This window comes from Paroedura picta, chromosome 2, assembly GCF_049243985.1.
Source record: "Paroedura picta isolate Pp20150507F chromosome 2, Ppicta_v3.0, whole genome shotgun sequence".
Lineage (NCBI taxonomy): Eukaryota > Metazoa > Chordata > Lepidosauria > Squamata > Gekkonidae > Paroedura > Paroedura picta.
Genome location: NC_135370.1, coordinates 159,638,270 through 159,665,104, shown reverse-complemented (window position 1 = coordinate 159,665,104; position 26,835 = coordinate 159,638,270). Strand labels below are relative to the sequence as shown.

Sequence of the window (26,835 nt, the reverse complement as noted above, 5' to 3'; positions counted from 1 at the left end):
AAAAATCCATTTTATATCACTTTATTATTGGGCAATGTACACTAGAATTATAACCAGTATTTGTCATAGATAGGAAAGATTTCATTACTTTTTAAGACATCTGTTTGTTTGTTTTATTTTAGCACATGATCATATTAAAGGAGCAGCTATCGAAACAGAACGCAGAAGCTGCTAATACTATTAACCAGCTAAAAATGGACAGCGATTCTGAAAAAAGAAAAACGTCTAAACTGGAAGCTGAGAAGATGGAAATGAAAGAGGAGCTGAAAGCCCAGCGTGAGAAATTAACTCAATGTACATTTGCACTTAATGATTTGCATATGGCCAAGCAACAGCTAGAGAATAAAGTAAAAGAGCTAGAAGAACAGTTGAAAAAATCCCAGGACTCTGACTTAAAAAATAAACAGGAAGTAGCAGAAGTAAGGAAACTGCTAAAGTATAGAGAAGAAGAGCTTTCTGTAGTCCAAAATGAATTATCAAAAGTAAATCAGCAATCTCACAGTAGTGATCAAGAACTTTCAACCAAAGAACAAGAAATTTCAAAGCTGACTGAGCAAATCACAGAAAATCAGCTCGCAAGTCAAGACTTGGAGAAATCTGTTTTGGCTCTTCAGAAAGAAAAGGAAATGCTTCACGTGGCCTGTGAAGAACTAAAACAGCAGCTGCAAGAAGCTACTATCGAGAGGACTAAGGTGGCTTTGGAAAAAGATACAGTGCTGGAAGCTTTGAAAACTGAAAAGGGGCGGTTAGAAAGTGAACTAAACCAGGCTGAAAGCCGATTGTTGGAACAGGCCCATAAATACGAGCGTACCATTGAAGACCTGTCAAATGCACGGAACATGAATTCTACTGCATTGCAGTTTGAACATGAGCGCTTAGTCAAACTCACCCAAGAAAGAGACTTTGAGATAGCAGAACTGAAGAGGAACATTGAACAAATGGAAGCTGACCATGAGGAAACCAAAGAGATGTTAACCACCAGCTTGGCAGGGCAAAAGCAGCTGGCAGAGCTCATAAAAGAGAAAGAGGTATTTGTTGAAAAGTTTAAAGCTAGAGCTTCTGAACTGGAGCAGGAACATAATGTTTATGTTAAGGACTCCAAACAACTCGAACATTTAAGACAGCATTTAGAAGAGAAGGAAAGAAGCCTTTCAGCCATGAAAGAAGAAAACAATCATTTGAAGGAAGAGATAGAACGACTGAAGGACCAGCAGAATAGATCGCCCCCTTTGGCTGAGCCCAAAACCTTAGATATCATCACTGAACTTGAAGCAGAAATAACACAGTTGACTGTACAGAAAAACACTCTTGAAGAGGAGTCGGAACTTAACAAAAGGTCATTAGAAGAGCACACTCAGAAGATGTTGCAACTGCAGCAAACCCTGGAGGAGCATAAAAAAGAGATGGAGGAGTCCAGATTTGAGCATGAACAAGTGAGCAGCGCGCACACGCAGGTGTGCTTAGCAAAGGACGAGGAAATCAAAAGCTTACAGAGCACCATAGAGCAAATTAAAACCCAGTTGCGCAACCAGAGCCATGTCATTCAGCCAGACCCTTCTGATCTCTTTCAAGAAACCAAAGTTCAGGCACTGAATGGTGAAAACGGCAGCGAGAAACACGATTTGTCTAAAGCTGAAATTGAAAGGCTGGTCAAAGGCATCAAGGAAAGAGAAATGGAGATCAAACTTCTGAATGAAAAAAACATTTCGCTCAGCAGGCAGATTGATCAGCTGTCAAGGGACGAAGTTGGTAAACTCACACAGATTATCCAAGAGAAAAATTTAGAAATACAAGCTCTCCATGCCAGGGTTTCTTCCTCAGCTTACCGGCAGGATATCCTCTACCTTCAGCAGCAGTTGCAAGCCTACGCCATGGAAAGAGAGCAAGTGTTGGCAGTTCTCAGTGAAAAGACGAGAGAGAATAGTCAGCTGAAAACTGACTACCACAACATGATGGATATTGTAGCAGCAAAGGAAGCAGCCCTGAAGAAACTGCATGAAGAGAACCAAAAACTAGCCAGTGAATTTGAAAGCAGCAGCCAGGGGATGTCCCGAGAGACGATTAAGAACTTATCCCGCATCATTCGAGAGAAAGATATCGAGATTGACGCATTAAGTCAAAAATGCCAGACGTTGTTGACTGTCCTCCAGACATCCAACGTGGGCGGAGACAATGAACGGGGAGGAATTAACAGCAATCAGTTTGAGGAGCTTTTGCAAGAACGCGATAAGCTGAAGCAGCAAGTGAAGAAGATGGACGAGTGGAAGCAGCAAGTAACCACCACGGTGCAGAACATGCAACACGAGTCAGTTCACTTCCACGAGGAACTGCAGAAGCTTCAGGCACAGATTTCGGCTGATAGTGAGAACAGCTCTCGGCTGCAGATAGAGTATAACGGATTGATCCAGAGCTATGAGCAGAACGAGCAAAAGCTGAAAACGTTCAGCCAAGAATTGGTGCAGGTTCAGCACAGCATAGGAGAACTTAGCAGCACCAAGGATTTTATCCTAGAGAAGCTTGACATGGTAACACCATCTCTGCCGGTAATGTCTTCCACTGTCCGAAAGCCATTAGATGCAGCCAGCAGTTGTGCTTCTCAGGGGCTTACCGCTGAGTCCAAACCACTAAGTGAGGACCTGGAGCATATGAAGAAGGCACTACAAGAAAAAGATGCAACGATTCGGACGCTGCAGGAAAATAACCAGAGGTTGTCCGATTCCATGGCTGCGTCGTCAGAACGAAAAGCTCAGGAGGCATCTGAGTGGGAGATCAAGCACTTGAAGGAGAGGTGTGATGTTTTTCAGAAGTCGCTCAGGGAAAAAGACCTGCTGATAAAATCAAAGAGTGATCAGGTACTTTCTCTGAGCGAGAACCTCGGTAATAAAGAGAACGAGAACGAGGTGCTGAAGCAAGCCGTGACAAATCTGAAAGAACGGACTCTGGCTTTAGAAATGGACCTCTGCAACCTGAAGGAAGAAAATGACGGAATAGTGGCAAGATGCCGGGAGAAGGAGACAGAATTTCGGGCGCTGCAAGAAACTAACATGCAGTTTTCAGTGATGCTGAGGGAGAAGGAGTTTGAATCCCATTCAATGATGGAGAAGGCCCTGACTTTTGAAAAACTGTTGAAAGACCGAGAGCAGGTACGTGATGCTGAATTTGGCCTTTGTTTGAAAATGCGGGGTAATGAAAGGGAATTGTCAGCTACTGTAGGTGCATACTAGAGCTGTGGCATGTACAGAGTTTTGGGGTTGTCGGAATGAATTTGTCTATAGCTTTTTGACAAATACCGCACAAGTTTTCTACACTTGTAAATATCAAGAAATTATAAGAAGTGATGATCTTCTGATGGTTCCCCATGCTTTCATGAATAAAATTTCTGGAGTTGTAAGGGACTACTGGGGGGGGGGGGGATCACAGCAAGGATTCATGACCATTGGTGCCTTCTGCTAAGGGCTAGTGGGATACACCATCACTAGAAGTTTATAATGTTAATATAGATTCAGACAATTGCAAAGTAGTCTAGCACAGCTTTAAACATACTCCCTCCAGTTAATGGCTTTTGTAAGTCCACCTGGCATTTTCTATAATACCTGGCAAGCTTTGTTGCAACAATAAATGGCTATAGACATGTGTGTGACACACATTTCACTGTGTGTACATCTCCTGGGAACCCTCAAGTACTTGGGTCTTCACAGTGTATATTTGCACAGTGTATGTATGTATGTTACATGTGGCTATACAGAATGCTTTTTTCTGCAAGGAAAGATGAATTGGCCCTAAATTGGTTGCACGTTACATTTCTGCTTTGTAATCTCACCCATTTTTGTCCTGAATTGGCTTCCTCGTCATGTTTCTCCTGCTAATCAATCCAGCACTTCCTTCCCGCGCCATGTCAGGTGATAAACATTTTAGGAAAAATGTATAACAGTGATCATAGAATCATAGAGTTTGAAGGGGCCATATAGGCCATCTAGTCCAACCCCCTGCTCAACGCAGGATCAGCCCAAAGCATCCTAAAGCATCCAAGAAAAGTGTGTATCCGACCTTTGATTGAAGACTGCCAGTGAGGGGGAGCTCACCACCTCCTTAGGCAGCCTATTCCACTGCTGAACTACTCTCACTGTGAAAAGTAGGACTGCAAAAGGACTGCTGCATCACACTGCCTGCTCATGTTTAGTTTACAATCCATAAGTACCCACAAGTATCCACAAGTACAAGTGATGATGATATTGATATTATTATCATTATTAATAATATTAATGATAATTTTTAAAATTTATGCCCCACCTTTATAATGCTCAGGGTGGCTAACAATAGAAAAACAAATACAAAAGTTAAAATTTAAACATTATAATTATTATAAATATATAAAGTCCCAATGGGGGGAGGTTGTGGAGGAATATGGGATACCAGTTTGCAGTCTGTCTGGTTATAAATAGATGAGAACGATCTTAACAGTGTCTTAGTGTAACTTAAGAGAAGGGTCTGCCTTAAAAAATATACATATATATGTGTGTGTGTTTCTCTATTTGAAAGGGGAAGACTGGGGAGCTGAACCAGCTGTTAAATGAAGCCAAGTCAATGCAAGAGAAGGCTGTTGCTTTCCAGCAAGAGCGAGATCAAGTCATGTTGGCCCTCAAGCAGAAACAAATGGAGACCAATGCCCTTCAGAATGAGGTATGAAATGAAAATACTGGAGAGGGAGAGGGTTATTGGACCATGTAAAAAAACCATGTCATCATGTCATCGTTCCCATCCAGATGCAGCATTTACGTGACAAGGAGCAGCGTCTAAACCAAGAACTGGAGAGGCTACGCAACCACCTCCTAGAAAGGGAAGAGACTTCTACGCGTGAAGCTTTAGCAGCCGAAGAGCGAGAATCGAAACTTAAAAAGAAAGTTCTGACTTTGGAGGAAAAGCTGCTGTCTTCCTCTACTGCTGTGGAAAATGCCAGGTGACATTTGTTGTTCTTTTAGATGCAGGCGTGTTTTGGAAACCGAGCCTCCAACTAGAAGATCTGGTAGAGGCCTCAGTATGTTGCTGGGGGTGTGCATTTGGATCCACTTAAACTGAAAATGTATCCCAAAAACACATCAGTATTTTGCAGTATATTTTGGTATCCCGAATCCGTTTTTTGGGGGGGAGAACCAGGGGAAAAATCCGGGATATATTGGAATTATCTACAAGCCTGAACAGCAGCTGAAGGAATGGAGCAGATTGCTCCTGCCACTCAGCTGTTTCTGGTGAGTTCATCTGCTGTCCCTTTAAACAAAGGATGTTTAAAGGAACTGCAGAAAAAAGCTAGCAGAACAGCCAAGGGGGGAGGACACTCCCCATCGGCTCAGCTGGGGGCTCCAGTGGTGGCTGCTGGTGAGGCCCCTACTCTGAGCCCAGTCTGGAGGCATGAACCGGGACATTTTCATAGGAAACTTTGGTTCGCTCCCCGTCTCTAGTTGCCACTCATCAGAAAAGTAAGGTCTATATCTCAGTTGTACCAGTTCTGTTTATATGAGTAGGTTTATTAACAACTGCATTTTTAGAATTCGGTCCTTGACATTCAGTCCTCTGAAATTTTCCACTATTAGCAATCATTAGCTACTTGGTGGAAATGTGCCCATTCAAGCGGCCTAACAGAAACAGCTTGGGATCCTCATGTAACATATCCCACCATTCAGTTTGCTTGCCCACTATGTAATAGTGGTTTTATATATGTCCCATACCTGAAGTCCATTGCTACAGCTCAAGTATTCTTTATCAGCTATGGGACTGTTTATCTTTTTTAAGAAAAGCCTCATGGAGGTCGGGAGAATTTTCCTCATTGACACCATTGTAGAGGCACTGCAAAGCTCTTCTGTTTAGAGAGTCTTTGGAGGACAGCTGAACTGTGTGTGTGACGATAGGTTTCTTGGCCTTTTTTCTCCCTCTTTGTATTGGTGGGGGTTACATCTACAGTTGTAAACGTTCTTGACGATTGGTAGAAATATTGGTGCATAAACACTTCAGCATTTGAACTTAGGCAGATTGTGAGTGGGTGGGCCAGGGATGTGTCAGTGTTTGTCTCTTGTGTACCCAGGAACTTGCTAATCTCCACTGTGGGATGGTAGGTGAATTTCCTCCAGGCCAGGTTGGATTCTGGAGATTTTTGGTAGAGGGATCACTTGGCGATGAAATTGGGGCAACTGTGGGTAGACTGGTAGTTTTGAGTTCCTGTATTGTGCAAAGGGTTGGACTAGATGACGCTGGAGGTCCCTTCCCACTCTATGGTTCTAGCATCCTAAGTGAAAAAAATAATCTGTACTTAAAACATGGTTCTGTATCCGAAGATCACTTGCATTTTTAAAAAAATTTGTGTGAGTCTTGAGACAGTGATATTAAAAATACCTGTCAGTATGATCAGAATTGTTGGCAGAATAGAATCATTCTGTTTTTCTGACAGTAGGCTTCTCTTCTCCATCAACAAGTCGATCAGTTTTTTATATCTTGTTTTGTTAAGTTTGAAATATCCTTCCTAGAAGAATACAGCAATTGTCATGTTTATAGTTTGAAATAGGGATGAGAAACTGCCTGACATCTTAGCCCTAAAAATACAGAGATTTCAGGAATGAGAATTCCTTGTGATTAACTCTGTGGATTTTTATTTGAAGCCATCAGGCCACTATGCAGGTGGAGTCCTTGCAAGAACAGTTGAACATTGTCACCAGGCACAGGGACGAAACCGTCCTTCAACTCACAATGGCGCAAGAGCAGGTGAAGCAGTATGCGCTGTCCCTGGCCAACCTGCAGATGGTGCTAGAGCAGTTCCAACAGGGTGAGTTAACTTTGGAAGTGAACGTTTTTGGCTCATCTGAAAATGTGCTCAGATTTTAATAGCTTTTCAAGCAAGCAATTCTCTCCAACACCTCACTTTAATAACTAAGGCTCGGATCCCGTGAACCAGATCCGTGCATGCTAGATAAAGGAAGGGTGCTCCACAACACAGACTTTTGCTAAAACTTCTGTTTGCCCAAGAGCCAAGTGAAAGCCATTGCCCTGGCACACATGGAAGTTTCGGCAACAGATGAAGTCCGTTCTATGGCAGAGGCTATTCAGCTTGCACAGAACTCATTCATGGGACCCAAGACCGTCTCTTTAATCTGTTGAATAATGATCTAAGTGTACATAATTTTATCTTTAGAGGAGAAAGCCATGTATTCAGCCGAGCTGCAAAAACACCAAAGGCAAACTGCAGAATGGAAGAAAAGAGCAGAGCAACTAGAAGAGAAAGTGATTTCGCTGCAGGTAGGCTGAGATAGTTCTGTAACACAGCTCGCTTCTTTATTGGATTTGAACTGACAGCCACAGTTGTGTCAGCAAGATGGGATGGGCTGGGTTGATAATGGGGAAACCTGAGAGTATATGGTCCCTGCAGAAAGACTTAAAGCAAAAAGCAAAGGGGAAAGCAAGGTTACATTACTGTACTGCACTCTGTAGGAAGCAGCCTTTGAAGACTATCAAAAACCTACAATTGTGGCTTTCCAACAAGACTGTAAAACAGACTCTTTTTTTTACTATTTATATTTTTTTACTATTTTTATCCATTTGTTCCCTATTTTCGTGTTGTTTGTGTCATTGAGTCCTGAATTCTTCCATGGAAAGGTGGTATATAAATATAAATATTATAAAGTAATATAGGATGTGCCATCTGCCCAGTCAAGTCCCAGGACTATTTTCCCTTTATATTTACCTTGATTTCCTTCGTAAAGCTTGACCTGATGTCAAGGTCACATGTATGTTCTTGTGTTTCTAGCTGAAATAAGAGATGCCAAACTCTTGTTCCATTGTGAGTGATATTGCCCCATTAAACTGTTGCTATAACAATTTGCTGTATCTTCTAGGAAAACTTAGAGGAAGCAAATGCAGCCCTGGATTCTGCATCAAGGCTAACAGAACAACTGGATCTCAAAGAGGAGCAAATTGAGACACTTAAGAAAGAAGGTAGCAGAATGGCTTTCCCTAATTACTTGCAAACTGGCTGAGTGATGTAATGCTGCATAGAGTTTTACCACTGGAAGAAATCCTCGCAAAACAGTGACTAAATCTATTTTAAGTGTTTCACCTTGGGAGGCTGCATCTCTAAAGAGGGGAAAAGACAAAGGGTTTGTCTGGTGAACCTCAAGCCCCACGGTGTTCAGAGGTGTGGTTATCTCCCACCTCTTGAGAAATTACCTGCAATATTTGCAGTGTGTTTTTTACTAGCTGGCATTAGGGACTTTCATTGCATTAGCTTTTATTGCAAATGTGTCATGGGATGTACACAGCTGAGAATCTTTTTGACCACCCCTGCTAAAAAGGGCATGAGTTAAACAAAAAGTTTTATCTGGCTCGGAGGAGGGCATCATGGTAGGCAAATAAATGGGAAGTGATCAGTAAATATTCTTCTGCACCCTTATGTGATTTTTCTGGAAGAAAGCCGCACACAGCGTATGAGTGAGCCAGCTGGATGCTAACGTCAGCTTCAGCTTCTGAACACTCTTCAAGGGCTACTCTGTGATGAGCACTTTGCAGTGATAAATTCCAGAAGCTACAAAGTATGGATGGTAGCTGCCAGCTGTCCCTTCAGCAAAGCCCACAGCATACACAAAGCAATAAAGTGATAAAAGTATCTTTGGCTGCAGCTGCCTCTAGTAATTCCAGGTGCAAGGATGGTCCAGCAGAAATTCTGGATTGTGTGCCAGATAACTGAAGGAAGAAAGCCATCAGTTCTAGTTTCTTTTCTTCTGTAATCCACAGACTTATGTTTCATCTAGACCAGCTTTTTAACCTTGGAGGAGCACCTAAAATATTTCTTCGGGTTTTGAGGAGCCCTGGAGGTGATGTCAGCTGGTCATGCCTCCCTGCCACGCCCCACAGAAGTTACATGTCATTGGATGTGACATGACCACCCACATTAGCAGGCAGGCTCGAGGAGGACTGAGGGGCAGGGAGTGACAGGATGCAGTTTAAGGCAAGGATAGGAGTGAATGCTCTGACCATTCTAAGCGCAGAAGTGAGAGAACTCACTCAGGAGATGGAGCAAGGGAAGTAGCTGGTTCCCCAGCTTGTAGTGAAGTCCATTAAGGCAGGAGGGAAAAGGCTGTGGACCCCCTCTGGAACTCCCACGGACTCCTGGTTGGGAATCCCTGATCTAGAGTCTAAGTTTGGTTCCTTAATTCTCTTTACTACTGATGCTATGTTTAATACTGATGCTAGGCATTTGAAATTTAAGAATGTATCAAGATACCTTCAGTCTTTGGGTAGAACTGTCCTAATTCTTTGATAATCTATTTTTCAGTAATTTAGTATAGGTGTTAGAGAATAAGGATGAAATGTAATTCCTAGGGTGCATCACTACCCTCTGAGAATGTTTGAGTAAGAGAGAATCTTTTATGCTCTCCTTCTGATCTCATAGCATTGTGATATTTGATTATTGGTAGTATTTCTGACAACCTTTCTGCCTCTTTGAATAGTTTCCTGTGCCCCCCTGATGTTAAAGGGCCCCATAGGGCACCCCCCCCCCATGAAGTTTGAGAGGCTGTTGACATAAGGAAAAATCTGTCGCTCATTGCAAAACATTTGATTGTATTTTTATGGATTTACACTTGTCTTTTGCAATTGTTTTCCTGTAAAAAGGTAGCAAATCAATATAATTTTAGCTGTATATCAGCTATCAAAATGAAAATGGTTCTTTTTTCATTTTGAATAGGTGGGATACTGTCCCTTAAAAAAAAAGGTTAAGCATTCCAAAAGATTGATAAATTCTTTTGTAATTTGTTTTAGTCAACATAAAAGTTGGCCAGACAGCAGAAGGATTTGCCAGGAGAAACATTTTAAAAGAAAGAAAGAGTAATAGTTTTTTGCTGTGGTAACAGAACTTGTGCTTGGAGAGCTAGAAGTCATGTTTTCTTAGTTGGGTGGCATGACAGTATTGGTTGGGACAAGCTGGAAAATTCAAGCTGGAGTCAAGATTCTCTTATACACATGATGGTAACCTGTGCAGAAGTTTTCTTCCTATATTGGGCAGAAGATCCACTTTTCTACTCCTAGCCGTAGGGAGTTAGCAGGTTTTGATAAGGGGTTGGATCCAAAGATTCCTTTCCACTTCTTTTTTATCCGGGAAACACTTGGCAGAGGAGAATTATTGAATTCAGCTTAGCAGAAAAGAGACGTATTTAAGAAGAAGGAGTTGGTTCTTATATGCCACTCTTCTCTACCCGAAAGAGGCTCAAAACGGCTTACAGTTGCCTTGCCTTTCCTCTCTCCACAACAGACACCCTGTGAGGTAGGTGAGGCTGAGAGAGCTCTGATATCACTGCTTGGTCAGAACAGCTTTATCAGCTCTGTGGCAAGCCCAAGGTCACCCAGTTGGCTGCATGTGGGGGAGTGCAGAATCGAGCCCGGCATGCCAGATAAGAAGTCCGCACTCCTAACCACTACACCAAACTGGTCCGCTCTCATAATTAACTCATCATGATGATGATATTAGCCATTCAGTCGTGTTCAACTCTTGACAATCCACCTCCTTCGATCTTGTACTGCTGCTTTTAGTTGTATAATGCTCTAGCAAGTAATCACCAATAAATGAATGCACATTTTTCAGATACTTCAGCCAGACATTCAGTATTCTTAAAATATTGTTGTTTTCCTTTATCTCTGTCTTATCCACAATTTAGAGTTGTCAGCTCCAGATTGGGAAATACCTGGATATTTGGGAGGTGGAGCCTGAGAAGGGTAGGGTTTGGGGAGTAGAGGGAATTCACTGGGGTAGAATGCTTTCCAACATGGCTGTTTTCTCCAGGGGAACTGATCTCTGTTGCCTGGATATGAGATGGAATAGCAGGAGATCTCCAGCTACTTCATGGAGACTGGCAGCTCTATCTTAGTTATTCTTATTTTCTGCCTGTGTGTGTGTGTTTGTGTACCTAGTTAGCCAATTTTATTTTGCCCCACTGAAGTCCAGCTTGGTGTAGCTTGGTTAGGAGTGTGGACTTCTAATCTGGCCAGCCGGGTTTTATTCCCCACTCCCCCACATGCAGCCAGCTGGGTGACCTTGGACTCACCACAGCACTGATAAAGCTGTTCTGACCGAGCAGTGATATCAGGGCTCTCTCAGCCTCACCCACCCCACAGGGTGTCTGTTGTGGGGAGAGGAAAGGGAAGGCGATTGTAAGCCCCTTTGAGCCTCCTTCTGGTAGAGAAAAGCAGCCTAGAAGAACCAACTCTTCTTCCTCATTTGTCAGCAGCAGGGCAGCTTTGGCATCTGCCCCAGAGAGGCTCAGAAGGTAGAGAGGAAGCAGGCAGACCTGGACAAGGAACCATTGGCTTACTGGGCCCAGGTGGTTAAAGTCGGGGAGTGGCTATGGCGAAGAGGACCAGGCTAAGGAGGAGGGAACAGAACGGAGAGTGGTGGAGCTTGGCACAAAAACCAAGTATGGAGCTGGAGAAGAGGAGAGGAAAGGAGGCTGGTTGTAGAGCGAAGGCATGGCAGTAGGGACCGAAAGGGAAAACAAAGCCCACCAGAAGGAAGTGGGGGGGGGGAGAAGTGGGGGGGGGAGAGAAATCAGAGAGAGGGAGAGGAGTTGTCTCAGTAGGTTTCTAGACAGAGTCAGGTTACAGCATTGTGGCTCTTTTCCTTTGCAGTGCATAGTCATCCTGAAGTGAGTGAAGCTAACCATACCTCCAGGTGTTTGTATTGGGCAGCTTGTACAAGAAAGCAGGTACTGAGCTAGTGTTTTCAGGAACCCATGGGCCCTCCGCTGTGCCCCCCAGAGGACTTCGCAGTCTGTTCATTAATTTTGAAAAAAACTTTGGCAGAACTGAGTGGAGTCCGTGTCACATCTGTTTTGGCCCTTGGCTCCGTCTGGTGGCTATTTTCTGACATTCAGGGGGAGGGGAGTAAACGGTAGATAAGTATTTCTTTTCTCTCCCACCCGCCCCAGTGCTTTGAAGCAGCCTAAAGCGGCATACAAAATGTTCAAACCGCTTTCAAGAAAATGTCTGGGGGCTTTCTTAACAAAGGAGGCCAAGAGAACTTTGCTTGACTCCTACCGCCGGACGTGAAAATTGTGCTTGAGGATAGTGAGGGAACTGTGGGTGCACAAAACTTTTTGGCAGCGGTAGATCCACAGCCATTGCACTGAGATGCTGTAATGTTTACTACTTGGTATATAAACATTGACCTAAATTCCAGCTGAGTGTGTTTGTCTTTGCAGTCTGGCTTTTTGTTGCTGCAAACTTAGCTTTGGTGTGCCCACCTCATCCTGTTCCTTATTATTTTTGAATGGCTCTGTCTAAATTAAGGCATTTCACTTGTTCAGATTTGCATAGTTTGATTAACCAACCACATACTTCACGGGTGTCACTGGGGACAATGTTCATGCTTGTGCTGATAAGGAATTTTTCTTGATTCAGTTTGAAGTGGTTTGAACAAGGGCTGCGTCTCCTCATTAGGCTTGCTCACGACTTAATTGAAATGTAAAAGCTGAAAGAAAGGGCACACCTGTTAATGCCGGAGGTCAGCCTTTTTCAGCCTTTTGACTGTGGAGGAGCCCCTGAAATAAAGTTTCAGGCTCTGAGGACCTTCAGAAGTGATGTCGGTTGGCCACGCCTCCCAGAAGTGACATCACCACTTACACCCTTTGCCCTCTTTTCACTTCCTCCCTCTGGCTCTTGGTGGAGTCAGCCAGGTGTCTAGCTTGTGACCAAGTCCATAAAGGTAAGAGGGGAAAGGCTGCGGATCCCCTCTGGAGCTCCCGCGGCCCCTTGATTGGGAATCTCTGCCCTAGGTTATGACCACTTGATGCAATACTGCCCCTGTTTAATGATATAGTAAGTCAAAGTCAGTCCCCAGCATTCATTCTCTCAATAGTAAGTAGTGAGATTACACAGAGGAGGGCTGGTTCAGATCTTGATGAAGTCCTCCAGATAAGTTCTGTTTTAGCCTGGGACCACGGGAATAGAACCCCCCCCCTCCCCCCAGAAACTGAATTACTTGGTCTGGAACAGGGGCAGTCAAACTGCGGCCCTCCAGATGTCCATGGACTACAATTCCCATGAGCCCCTGCCAGCGAATGCTCATGGGAATTGTAGCCCATGGACATCTGGAGGGCCGCAGTTTGACTACCCCTGGTCTGGAAAAACAGGCCTTGATTCTCAGCCTTCTTGTCTTTGTTGTAGCAACTACCACAGTGGTGGTCCATCATCAAAAGCAACTTTTACTGTAGGGGGTGGAGAAAGAGGTCAGGCTGCTTCCCTTTTGGGTACTGTGTGCAGGGGAGGGAGAGGGGGGAGAGTATGGCAGTGGGAATGGACTGGAATTCTGCCACCTCTTTCTACCCATCAGTCTTTCAGCTAGCATTAGGGTTTTTTGTTTTTTTTTACTAAAAGAGGCTGTTTGCACAAGAAAACATATAATGTCCTCTTGAAAGCGAGCCAGATACATTCCCAGACACAGATTTCTTGGCCCAGAACTGATGAAGGGGTTTTTTTGGCAGTAGAAGTGATATTAATGGAAAAACACACCAGATGCACGTTTATTAAATGTCCATAAATGGTTAACAAATTGCTGGAGAATATTGTAAATGTCTGGTCTACAGAAGCTTGTGTGTGTGTGTTTGGGTCTGTCTTTCCCTTTTTCTGCCCATTAAGTAAAGCCTTAGCTTGCTTTTGAGAAGGCTCTATGTGACAAAATAAGATTCCTTTCATTGTATTTTGGAAAGGTATGTATGCCTGTTGATTTCGCCGTATGCTAAATAGGCATGCTCCTTTTAATAAATTGCAGGTGTGTATTACTAAGCTGAATCTGATGCTTTTGTGAAACCAAAGCAATTGTAAACAAGACAGCTGTTATAAGCACTATGCTTTTACAGTTTTACAGTTGTATTTGCATACATGGAGATTGAATGTTCAATGGAGGGCTGCCTTGATATTGTATAGTAAGTATACTATTGGCAGACAAAATTCACTTGGAATAATATGGTGATGACAGGTATGGTAGAAGGATGTCCTGATGATTTTCTTCATCATTGTCAATTGTGTATTCTCGTCCGTGGTAATATATTCAGGACATGCAAGAGGAAATACTTCTTTACACAGAGAATGATTAAAATGTGAAATTAGCTACCAGAGGATTATTATTATTATTTAAATTTATAGCCCAGCTTCTTCTGAAGACTCAAGGCAGGTTACATAAAAATATAAATTTCATAAAACCCTCTAACCCAAGGTACCAGGATGGCCAAGTCCCTCCTACCTTCCACAGTCTTGTAACAAGGGGGTGCGCTGAAGGTTGTAAAGCAGAGCCTGAGTGGGACCCATCGCTCTTACTGGCCTGGCCTCAACCATAAACCTGGTGGGAGAGCTCCATTTTTCAGGTCCTGCAGAACTTTGTCAGCTCCATCAGGGCCCGCAGCATTCCTAGGAGCTCATTCCACCAGGTCAGGGCTAGGACCAAAAAGGTCCTGGCCCAGGTTGAGGCCAGGCATATCTCTCTGGGGCCAGGGACCACTAACAGATTAGTACCTACAAAGTGAAGGGGAGCATAAGGAGACAAGCGGTCCATAGAACCATAGAGTTGGAAGGGGCCATGCAGGCCATCTAGTCCAACCCCCTGCTCAACGCAGGATTAGCCCTAAGCATCCTAAAGCATCCAAGAAAAGTGTGTATCCAACCTTTGCTTGAAGACTTCCAGTGAGGGGGAGCTCACCACCTCCTTAGGCAGCCTATTCCACTGCTGAACTACTCTGACTGTGAAAATAGTCTTGAAAGTCAGAACTTGATCTGGGCAAAAACTGGCAACCAGGAATCTGATTGGATCCATAAGCCTTTGCTGGTGGGCTAAATGTATCTGCTGCCCACACAGGACGGGGGTGGTATCCTGAGCTGGTCCTTCGGGGCATGGTTGTTGGACCATGGGACGAGGTCAATAGTCACCTGACCCACCTCTACTCTTGCACCAAAGATCAAATTTTAAAAAAGGGAGTACCTTCCATCGAGGAGATTATTTGGATAGGTTTTGTGAATGCGCAGTACAAATAATCACAGCTTGTTTAGATCAGATTGGTTGCCATTGCCAGCAATCCAGTTGAATAAGGGGAATAAGGTGAAAAATCATTCTGAGAGCACCTCTGCTGGGGTGACTATCTCTGTCGCCTGTGAGTGGGCCATATTGAGCAAAGTCAAACATGTTTAAACTTATTTTTGCTCTTTGCTGAAGCCGAGAAGGAGCCTCAATCCAATCAAGGTGTTCATGAATCACCTATAAGAGATGTTTTGTCAACTTTCTCTAGTTTGACTTCAGCTGAATGACTTCCCAAGCCTTGTGTTGTGGATTTATATCTGGCTGTCTGGTTTTTGGCTAGCTTTTGTGCTTGATGTCAGGGTAATAAAATGGGCATTTTAACAGAAATTGAAAAGCATTAACTGTCAAAAAGCTTTCCCCACATGTATCATCCTTCTCAGAAACAACCCCGATGGGCCAATGTGAAGTGAATACTGCATTGGTGCCAATTTATAACCGTTTTTTCACTGGGTTGAGTTTTGAGAGAGCATATTGGAATCCCAAACGGGTAAATGCTAACTCTCTTCTTGTCCGTGTCGTAACAGCAAGAGCTAGGAAACCTTCTGCAACCAAGGATTCTGTATGTTTCTGTTCAGCGGCTAAGATTTTTGGAACTGGCACATCTCCATTTGCCTTCTCTTCTCCTCTGTCCCAAGCACCTTCTGAAGAAAGGTGGATGGCCAACAGCGAGAAAACCTCCTCAGTGAAGGCATTCCGTTGATAGAAGCCCCTTCCTACAAAGATTGACTTGGCGGCCTCTCTAGTTTTAGACATTCCTTCTTGCTCAGGCTTCTGTTTAATTTTTTCCCCTTATTCGTATTATTTGTATTTTATAACAGTTCAGTATTATAATGGTTTGATTTTAGTTGTGTAGGTTTTTCTACATGCTTTGCTCCCTTTGTTTTTTAACTATTGACTTTAACTCTATGTTTGTTTCCCACTGGCACAAACATACAGAGTGGGGGTGGGGGTGTCTGTGAATTTTTCCCATTTTCATTGCAGACTTCCCCATTGTACCCAGCGCTGTATCTGGCCACACCATTTCACAGGAGGCTGTGGGAGGGAGGAGGCAGGATGGCCATTCAATCTTAGCCCATTGTTTTATTTTGCATTCATTATTCGTAGATTATGTTGGAGGCTGCTTCACAAACACATACAGGCTATAGAATCATAGAATCATAGAGTTGGAAGGGGCCATACGGGCCATCTAGTCCAACCCCCTGCTCAACGCAGGATCAGTCCTAAACATCCTAAAGCATCCAAGAAAAGTGTGTATCTGACCTTTGCTTGAAGACTGCCAGTGAGGGGGAGTTATAGCAGAGTGGGGTATAAATTAAGTTGAAATTGCAGATTCCATCCTGAGTTTTACGGGGGAAACCATGACTGGGGAGTGTGCTTTTGTTCCCCCATATTCACTACAGCAAGTAAAAGCCCATGTCTGCTCCACAAATGCTTTTGGCTGAGTCCTTTGACAAAGCACGTATTTTGAGGGGTGTCTGTTTCTCTTTCGTACATTGTCTGCAGTAAACTATGATTTACTTTTGTAGGTGAAATCCAACAAGAGATGCTAGAAGATGCACAAAACAAGCTCATGAACCTTATAAACAGCACAGAAGGGAAAGTGGACAAGTGAGTTTTGTGCTTGCTTTTAAAGTTCATACGTAAATTCTTTTATTTGGGGAAGGAACACAAATTCAGTAGGATAAAAACAGTGGCAGTAGTCATCTGATATTTAAAAAAAACCCACTAAATTGCATTCAGAGAATAACATATCGTATTCCACTCATAGGCAGATCTTTCCCGACTGCCCTACAGTCCTGGCCACACACAAAACTGCTCCTGAGGCCAGGAAGTCTTGCAAGTGTATACTGCGTAGTGTTCTAACACGGCCATTGTTCATTTAAGAGGGTCCTGTGCAAAAGAAACTCGTAGGCAAAATCAACCAGTATAAGTAAGAGTGCGGGCACTGATGTCTCGGCAAGATTCTTTCAGATGCTTCCTTTTTATCATAAACTGCTCCTCCAGTGAAAATCAGCCATGCTGGTCTGAGGCAACAGATCAGATTTCGAGTCCCGTGGTCCCTTTAAGACCAACCAAGTTTTATTCATGGTGCAAGCTTTCTTGTGCCAGCACACTTCTTCAGACACACTGAATTTCCTCAGCCATTATGTATAGGAAGGGGGGATTAGTTGCCAGGAAAGGCTAGTTAAAGAAGGTGCATAAATAATGGGGCAAACGTTGATTACTAGTAGTGAAGCCTGTTTGAAAAATGGGCTGGGGGTCCTGACGGACCCCAGCTCCCCTGGCATCTAGGAGGCTGGTGAGAGCAGTGGGTATGGAGTGTACCTGCTTGACCTTCCACTCGCTGCCCCAGCAGCCAGGAGTGAGGCGAGGCAGGTCCACACACATTCCCTTTCTCCAGCCCTGCTGCAAGCTCTCGAGAGAAAAGTGATTATGCTATTATTTAGTAGGAATGAGAGGAACTGTTTAGACTGAATGATATCTCATTTGGTCAGTTCCTCTCATTTACCTGCTTCAGAACCATTTGGAGAGATCTTGAGGTGGTGAAGCTGGGAACGAGGGCAGGATGGCACATGGGGTGGGGTGCCCCCTTTGGAACATTTTGGATTTAAAATTCTTCCTGCCTGGCCTGCATATTGGCCAGTCCCAATGTGTCTGTGCCCAAAACATGTCGATGAGCAGCAATGATAGGTAAGTGCAACCCTGTTCTACATTAGCGCCAAATCTAGAAAGAGCTCCAGAGTTCTCTTTGTGCTACAAAGCAAATCCACACGCATCGGCCTATCTCCATCACAACAGAGAACCCTGCCTCGTGCAAAGTATAGTGCACCATAAATGAAGAGGGGAAATGGAAGGAGTTAGTATGAGTCTTGGCATGAAACATGCAAGGAAAAGCCATTCATCCTTGTCCAGATGATTTCCAGAGTTCTCCAAGCTGTAACCTTTAATGTAAAGAGGTCTGTAAGGAAGCCATGGGTTGTTTCCAGTGACTCCATTCAACTGATGGCAGAGCTTCCTTCCTTGGCAAGCAAACTCTGGGCATGGACTGAAAGCTGTGAAAGTGACACATCATTTTCCACCTTCCCCTTCCGAGTCTAAGAACCCTGGCAGCCCATAAAAAGATATGCACAGAGATTATGGATAAAAAGCCATTGTACTGCATTAAAGATGGGAAACTGGGCAAAACTAACCCTAATTGCTCTTGCATGAATGGAAACTTGGTGACCTGTAGGGGTGGCTTTGCCCAAATCTCCGATTTCACTGCCTTAATGGCTTTTTGCCTTAATGACATATTTGGAGGCCACAGAGGGCTGGGGTGGAAGGGAATGTCCATGAAGGCTTCTGCTCCTCAAGCACCTTCACTAATGTCGAGAGGGATTATTTCCTTCTTTCTGTCTTTGGCAATGAATGTTTGACCGCTTCTGTCCCTTTGCTGTAGAGTCTTGATGCGAAATCTTTTTGTTGGCCATTTCCATACCCCCAAGAATAAGCGCCATGAAGTGTTAAGGCTAATGGGAAGTATCTTGGGAATAAAGAAGGATGAACTGGAGCAGGTAATTTTTTTGGCTTTCCACAAACTATTCAGAACTGGTTTATTCAGGAGGGCATTTCTACAGTGGTAATAGGGTTGCACTGTACAAAATGGTTCCCGAACTTACTTGGATAAATTATTAGGGATCCTCTTATGTAATTTTTGTACTGCTTAATGCGTCTGTTTAATACTTATGCTGTGCTTCAATTCCTTTTGGTTGGTTCCAGATGTCTAAAATCCAAGTACATTGGCTATGGAATGTCCCATTTTGGTGCATGTACTGACTCACTAACCCAGTGGTTCTCAACCTGGGGATCGGGACACCTTTGGGGGTCGAACGACCCTTTCACAGGGGTCACAGCAGGGCAAGCAGCTTGGCTGGGGGGGCACCCCCCCCCCACAACAGCCTTGTGGGCTAGATCAAGATAGAGTGTTAGTCTGTCTGGAGCAGTGGAAAAAAGAGGCAGAACTGAACTGAGAAACCCTGGAAAAAAAACACAATTTATATACAATCATGAACGGTGGATCTTCCGCCATTGGTCAGTTTCGGTTTAATTTCTGTGAAAGAACACTTGCATAGTTTTATGGCTAAGGGTCACCACAACATGAGGAACTGTATTAAAGGGTCGCAGCATTAGGGAGGTCGAGAACCACTGCACTAACCTGACCTGTAAGGCCCAGGATAGCCTGATCTCATCAGATCTTGGAAATTAAGCAGGGTTAACTCTGGTTAGTTCTTAGAAGGGGGACCGCCAAGGAAGTCTAGGGCTGCTCCGCAGAGGCAGGCAATGGCAAACCCTCCACTGAATGCCTCTTGCCTGGAAAACCCCACAAGGTCACTATAAACTGTCTGCAGCTTGGCCACACTTTCCACCACCACCACTGACTAGTATGTGTAATCCACCTTGAGTCCCTGTAAGAAAGGTGGACTACAAATGTAAATTTAAAAAATTCTATTTGAAACGGAGACTGGAGGAAATAATAACCCGTCCCTTTATAAATTGCTCTCCAGTTATTGTTAGAAGACCAAAAGGGCGTAACACGATGGATGACTGGATGGTTTGGAGGAGGAAACGTGGGATCAAAGAGTGTTCCCAGCACCCCACTGAGACCAACCCATCAATCAATTTTCAACAGTGTAAGTACTTAGCATCCCTTGCTGCCTTAATGGGGAGCATGTTGTGCTGAATGCAGATGGTCACGCACAAGAGGATCTTTATGCGTCATGTTCATGCTTGCTTGTTTATGGAACGGCAGAGCAAAGGGACTTAATTTTTTTAAATAAATGTCTGTGTTCTGAATTTCTTTGATTTTGTTAATTGTTTTTTTATTTTGTTAAATTTGATTTTGTTAAATCCAGTTGAGAATAGAAATTTCTATTCTACAAATATAGTAGGAAATGTCAGTTCATAGCTAGCTTTGCAAGACCAGGTCTTAAAAAAACAACAACACCACTCTGTGCTATCTGATAAAGCCAAACATGTTCTGTGTAACTCTCCAATATGTCAAAAGCTATGTTACCTCATTTACCAGATTGTTGAACTTTGTGTCAAATTAATTAAAATGCTGATAGTTCCGTTGTTCTGCAGCATCTGGAATTATCCTGCGTCGAAGACATTTCTTGTGTCCAAAGCTGCTGTTTGCATTGTTTTTAATTAGTGCCCCTTTTCCCCCCCTTGCAGTCTTTCTCAGAACTATTTGTGAAGTTCCTTGAAACGGAATCGCGCCCGACTCTTCCTCCGCCAAAACTCTCTGTGCATGACATGAAACCACTAGGAACAACAGGAATCCACAAGCCCAGCACTAACCCTTCCAGCAGCATCACAGGTAACACCTTTCACCATTGTAAGGTGCAAAATGGTGTGTTGAACTTGCTCCAGCTGATTCCAGAAGCAAAGCAGGGTCAGCCATGGTTAGTATTTGGATGGGAGACCACCAAGGAACACTAAGGTTGCTATGCAGGAGCAATCCGCGGCAAACCTTGTCTGAACATTTCTTGCCTTGAAAACTCTGCAGCAGGAGTAGTCAAACTGCAGCCCTCCAGATGTCCACGGGCTACAATTCCCATGAGCCCCTGCCAGTGAATGCGAATGCTGGCAGGGGCTCATGGGAATTGTAGTCCATGGATATCTGGAGGGCCGCAGTTTGACTACTCCTGCCCTACAGGGTCCCCGTGAGTCAGTTGTGACTCAGACCGTTTACACACTGGGAACTTCATTGCCCCAGCTCCCATGCAAGAGCACAAATCGGGGGTGGATGAAGTGCACCGGGCCAAATGCTCCCACGTGTGGGTGCAGGAAGAGGTGGGGCAACCTGCCACAACTAAAACTCCAGCCTGCAGCCCGGCATGAAAGCTCCAGTGCATAAACGGTCTCAGTGGCAAATGAAAAAAAAAACCACGATGGAAGGAAAAGGAGTAATACAACATAAATTATTGTCAGCATTGTGATATTTTATTATTCTTTATTGGATTTTTATACTGCCTCTATCCCATAATATGCTCCAGGTGCTGTGCAACATAGCAATACATAAAGTAGTTAATTCATTTTAATTTTAATTTAAAAAATGAAAAAAAATTAACCATTCAGTCACTAACAATTAAACAACTTAATTATCTAAGCCCCACCCCTCCTAAATCCGGGCATCATTTGTCATTTCCTGCCCATTGACTATTAGCAGTGCATCTGTTCAGTGACATGGAAAACAGGAGGAAGGCAGCTCAGCAGGGTGGAGGGAGGCTCATTTTACTAGATCGCTCTGGCCTCAACCATAGGCCTGGCAGAAGACTGCCACCCTGTAGGCCCTGGGGAACTCAGTTTCAGAGCTCATTTAGAGTAGAACGTTGGTTAGATGCCTCCACTGGGCCCACAAGGGCCATTTGACCCTTGAAAAGCCACACTGGATAAAGGTGCGGTGAGGAGTGGAATTGAGCAAGATCTCACATCCTCCCCTGGCACCAGCAGAGAAGCTGATAAAAAAAAAAGAGTTGATTCTTATATGTCGCTTTTCTCTAAAAGAAGGAGTCTCAAAGTGGCTTACAGTCGCCTTCCCTTTCCTCTCCCCACAACAGACACCCTGTGAGGTGGGTGAGGCTGAGAGAGCCCTGATATCACTGCTCGGTCAGAACAGCTTTATCAGTACTGTGGCGAGCCCAAGGTCACTCAGCTGGCTGCATGTGGGGGAGTGCAGAATCGAACCTGGTTTGCTAGATTAGAAGTCCACTCTCCTAACCACTACACCAAGCTGGTGTCCACCCCCATATTATTCCATGTCCGATATCACAGAACAATACTTACGATCACCTGATGAGAGTCAGGCTTCAAACCTAACCTAAAAACATCCATACCACTTCTGCAGTGAGCCCATGGAACTGGCAATGGGTTAAGTAGAGCCTACAGAGAGAGGTTTCTTTCCCCCTTAAAAACTTTGCCTCTCCTTCCGGAATGTTGCTTATCACATCGCTTTTTAACAAATGTGAGATTTTGGCCTGAAGTTTAAATCTAGGGGTTTGTGCTAATGCAAAGCTGGAGAATTTCCAGTATAAAAACTTATCTTTTGAAAGTTTATATTTCCAATAAATTTATGTTTTCTAAGCCATTGTCCATATGTCACTTGTGGTATTATAATGAAAGTGCCCTATTTCTTTTGGCCGTCGTCCAGTTTCCTTGTCTGGACAAAAATTTCCGAGGTGCTTTGTCCATCCAGGCACTGGAGGGTTGCCTGCAGAGCCAGACATGCCTTCTGCATCCCTCAATTGTTTCAGTATTTAACTTCCAAAAAATTAAGAACAGGTTATCTGGAATCAGTCTCCTAGAAGTGGTTAACAGACAGAAATGCATGGTTCCCAGGCCACCTTCAGCAAATTTCTTTGGGACCGTGTTACTTAGTTGAGCCTCCGAGTCTTGCTTTAATAGCTCTTCTGAAAAAGGCCTACACTTTTTTCCACACGCTTGTAAAGAAAACCTTTTTAAAAGGCTTGGGTCCCACATAACGGGGGTCAAAAAGCAGTCAAGTAGCATGTGGAAAAACTGAGTGAAGCGTCTTGAGCCATTGGCCTAGGGAGTCAGTTTTTGCCAGTGGCGCACCACTGTTTGTATGAAGCTCGGGAAGGGAAAGGGTGGGGGAAAAGGATCGCTTGAAAAGTAGAGCATCTGGTATTTAATGATCACAAGATACAGGATACTTGTAGGAATTGGAGTGCACTTGGGGTCTGTTTAATTTTTATTTATACTTCTCCCTTCCTCCAGCCACTCGGCCATTATGAATAGAAAGGGGCCTTATATACTTCTGTATACATTACCTTGCTTTCTGCTGCCACTAACTACCCTTCAACGTAAAGCAGCTTTTTATTTATACCCTGGTAGCTTGGCTAACCGTAGACGGAGGCACTGAGTCCAAGGACAACAAGCACTGTGAAAATGAGCCTCTTCAATTTGAGGGGGTTGCGTTGTAAATTGCAGGGAGCATCGTTTACTTTCCCAAATAACAGGCAAAACGAATATGAGTTCAAACGCTGCTGTATGGAATCTATCTGTGTATAATAGGATGGGAAACCAGTCATTTTAAAACAAGGTGCATGCTGATGTCCTACGTAATACTAAATTGAATTTTCCATGAGTGCTATTTTGGTAGAAATCGGGTTTTTTAAGACAGTTCATTCGCACATACTTCAGTGTACCCCTTATGCCCTCTTACTCTACCATTTCTGGTGTACAGAAGTGAACAGCAGGGGACAAGGCTTTGGATCCTGTAGCTCATTCCTGCACATGCTGGGGGGGGTGTTGGGGGGTGCAGTTCTCGCCAGTCCCCCCCCCCCCGATTGGCAGACTTCCTGGAGAGGGGGGTATCTCCTGCCACCCACAAGCCACTTGAGCTGGAGGAAGATACAGGGAAGTCCCATGCCAATGATGGAGATCCTCTCATCAGCAGAAGCCAATGTAACTGTTCTTAATACATCTCTGAGCTTTATTAAACTAGGGATTGTTCCCTTGTGCTTCTTGCATGGCATGAGATCACGTTAGTAAGAATTGAATAAGCACAGAAGAATTTCAAGGGAAATAAGATTTCATCATGTCATCATTTGTGGGAGGGAAATGTCCCTGAATTCACCATTACTGTAAAAAAAATAATAACTGCACATTGCTGAATGGACAGCCATTGTTGTATGCTTTGCAATGGTTGGATTTCAGTGCTGCCATTCTTTAAGGCAGGCTTTCCCAAACAGGGTTTAGTGAAGCCCCAGGGTTTCTTGACAGCCCTGGAAGGGTTTCTCAAATGGATGGAGGTTAATTAGTTTTAATGTATTTTAAAAAATTGTTAAACATTTGTCGGGTCATATGTCCGGGGGTAGTCAAACTTGCGGCCCTCCAGATGTCCGTGGTCTACAATTCCCATTAGCCCCTGCCAGCGAATGCAGCGAATTGTAGTCCATGGACATCTGGAGGGCCGCAGTTTTGACTACCCCTGCATATGTGGTCATTTCAACCCAGACCCCCTTCCCAAAATGGCCCATGATGGGCCAGGAGGGGGTGGAAAGGCCCTGGGTTGGCATGTCCACAACTCTGCTTCCCAACCATATTCTGCACGATTGCACTGCTTCAGGGGTTTCTCGAAGTCTGAGGAATGTTTCAGGGGTTTCTCAATGGTAAGAAGGTGGAGAAAGGCTGCTTTAGAGACAAAAGCATCTTAAAGACTCTGGATTTGATCCAAAGAACTGTCAATGGATCTCTTCTCCTAGATCTTTTTTGCGATTCCCTCTGGAAACACTGCTTCCAAGGGTCAGGTAGGAATCTGCAGAAACTGCTTCCCCATCTTCTGGGGTAAGCCAGAATTGACTTCCACTGTTGGAAGGGGAAGTTTGGGACAACCCTATGTCAAACTGCAAGCAAAATCCTGCTCTCCCCCCCCTCCCGAATGCATGCTTTAGAAGCCCTCCTAGCTTTGGGGGAAAAAACATAGAAAAAGTTTAACTGTACTTTTGCACTTTCTGACAGATCCAGCAGGTTTGGGGACCGGCAGACGACCAGATGCAAATCCGTTCCTCGCACCTCGCTCGGCAGCAGTCCCCCTCATCACCCCAGCTAGTCTTGGAACGGGCGGATCCGGGCACCTGCTCATGAAACCTATTTCCAATGCTTTGCCTACCTTCACGCCTTTGCCCGTAGCACCCGACGCCAGCGCTGGCGCAGTGCTAAAAGACCTGTTGAGGGAATAGACAGTTCCTTCTTGGTGACCACCACGATAGCAGCACTTTAAGGAAGAGGGGGGGAAAAACTTTGCATTTACGTGATATGCCATAAAGAGGCCTTTTGTACAAAGTTGTATGTTGATGGTTTCACTTGCACATATTCTCTTTTAAAGTTATAATTAGGAACTGGTTGAGCATGGTGGGGATATAGCAAGAATAGTAGTTCTTGTGGTTTTAGTAGCGGGACAAGGGAAAAGGTAATGTATACGTGAAATTACACAAATTTAACGCCAGAGGTTTTAACAAATCAAGGCATTCCAGCCAGTCAATGTGCATTATCTAATTTTTAATGCAACAGAAGGTGACTGAAGAACTGTTTCAAAGAACATAAATGGAGTATTATTCTAGGATGTGTTTTTGTATCATTGGCACGTGTTCTCCGGAAATGGTTACTGGCACACTATGCAACGGGGACAGGTAACAGGCAGGCCACATTTCAGCCATGTATAAGTCAACCATCAGCAGTTCTAGTTGACTCCATTTTGGAGCCTGGAATGATAGATAAGTATGTCTCCTATGACTGCTGGGAGAGCTTGAGGAAAATGCTCTAAGCCAGGGGTACTCAACCTGTGGTCCTCCAGATGTCCATGGACTACAATTCCCATGCCAGCATTTGCTGGCAGGGGCTCATGGGAATTGTAGTCCATGGACATCTGGAGGACCACAGGTTGACTACCCCTGCTCTAAGTGGATTGTACAGTACAGTATTATCCTATGAAGTATTGAACTAGAACGTTTTCATACTTTGGGGTATCTTTTTGGTCTTGAATTCCACAGATGTGTATTGACAGTTTTACAGGCGAAAGGTACCAGTTGACCTGCTCTGTTTTCTGGGGGGCTCTGGATGTTGTAAGGTCACAACTTTTTTTCTGGGCGACCAGGAAATGGCGCTGCATTAGCCAGAGTCAAAGTGCTTAAAATGGGGCGGATGCATTGCGAAGTTAGTACTGTGGTCATGCTCTTCTACAGCTGTTAATTAGTGTCTGTAGAAGATGCTTTTTTTAAAAAAAATGGCTGGCTGGAGCTGTTTTGTCTATGTGCAAATATAACCTCATGCCTTTTTGGGTTAGTACAATTTCTCAGTTGTTACTCATAACAATGAAAATTTCATACTAGCCGGCACTATGGGGTTCATGAACATTTTCCAAATGCCTATGCCACCCACACTTTGGTGAATGGCCACTTGTAGAAAATAATTTGTATATTTATACTGTAAGTCTGATTGAAATATATTGTACTGCAGTGATTGAAGATGTATATTTAAGAGATAAACATTGATTTGAACAGAGAGATAAAAGCATGGACATATGTATAGCGCTTTACTCCAGTTAAAGATAGATGCTTTATTCCAAATATGTAAATAACAGCAAGCTGAATTCTGTAAATTTTGCCATGCAGACTTGTACAATTTATACTGAATATTGGCACACAATGCTGGAAGGAGCACCTGCCTTCTTGGATGAATTGTTTTTGAGACTAAACATCTCTATAAAGTGTCCTTTTTTTCTGAACCTCTGAAGTTTTATGCGGTCATATGTGTAATTAGCATTAAGGTAATGTAAGTTCTATACTAGAACTTGCATCCTTTCTTCCTCTTAGTTATTACTCTGCAGTGAGAATTGAATGTAGTTCAAAAGCTGGAAATGTAGTTCAAGAACTGCCAAATGAATGCTTTAAAGGAGCATTTTGTTTCTATTTATAAATTGGAAAGACTGAAAAGTTTCAAGGGAATCTCTGGCTAGGTTTCGAGAGGTTCTATAGCCCAGCGAAGTGCTGTATTTTCACTTTTTCATTTTCTAATTCCATTCAATATTTCGCTTTGTAGATTGGAAAGGAGCAGTCTATTTGAAATAAACAGATAGCATAGGTTATTGTTTGGAAATTTCATACAAGTTAATTCCTGCTGTGAATTCTTTAGCATAATTCATGACTTCTTCTTTTTTTAAATCCCAATTTCTG

At 43.7% G+C, this 26,835-nt stretch overlaps 1 protein-coding gene across 1 annotated transcript in view; it reads left to right on the top strand.

Annotated features, from left to right (window-relative positions):
- Positions 1-26,387, top strand: part of TRIP11 (thyroid hormone receptor interactor 11) — a 42,856-nt gene extending 16,469 nt beyond the window's left edge. Inside the window, exons 10-20 of the mRNA XM_077323513.1 lie at positions 123-3,143; positions 4,540-4,680; positions 4,764-4,957; positions 6,648-6,811; positions 7,178-7,281; positions 7,878-7,977; positions 16,624-16,705; positions 18,537-18,651; positions 19,642-19,767; positions 20,312-20,456; positions 24,623-26,387. Coding sequence (XP_077179628.1) covers positions 123-3,143; positions 4,540-4,680; positions 4,764-4,957; positions 6,648-6,811; positions 7,178-7,281; positions 7,878-7,977; positions 16,624-16,705; positions 18,537-18,651; positions 19,642-19,767; positions 20,312-20,456; positions 24,623-24,843 — 4,413 coding nt within the window. The 3' untranslated portion in view covers positions 24,844-26,387. The remainder of the gene's footprint in view (positions 1-122; positions 3,144-4,539; positions 4,681-4,763; positions 4,958-6,647; positions 6,812-7,177; positions 7,282-7,877; positions 7,978-16,623; positions 16,706-18,536; positions 18,652-19,641; positions 19,768-20,311; positions 20,457-24,622) is intronic.
- The last annotated feature ends 448 nt before the right edge of the window (positions 26,388-26,835 follow it).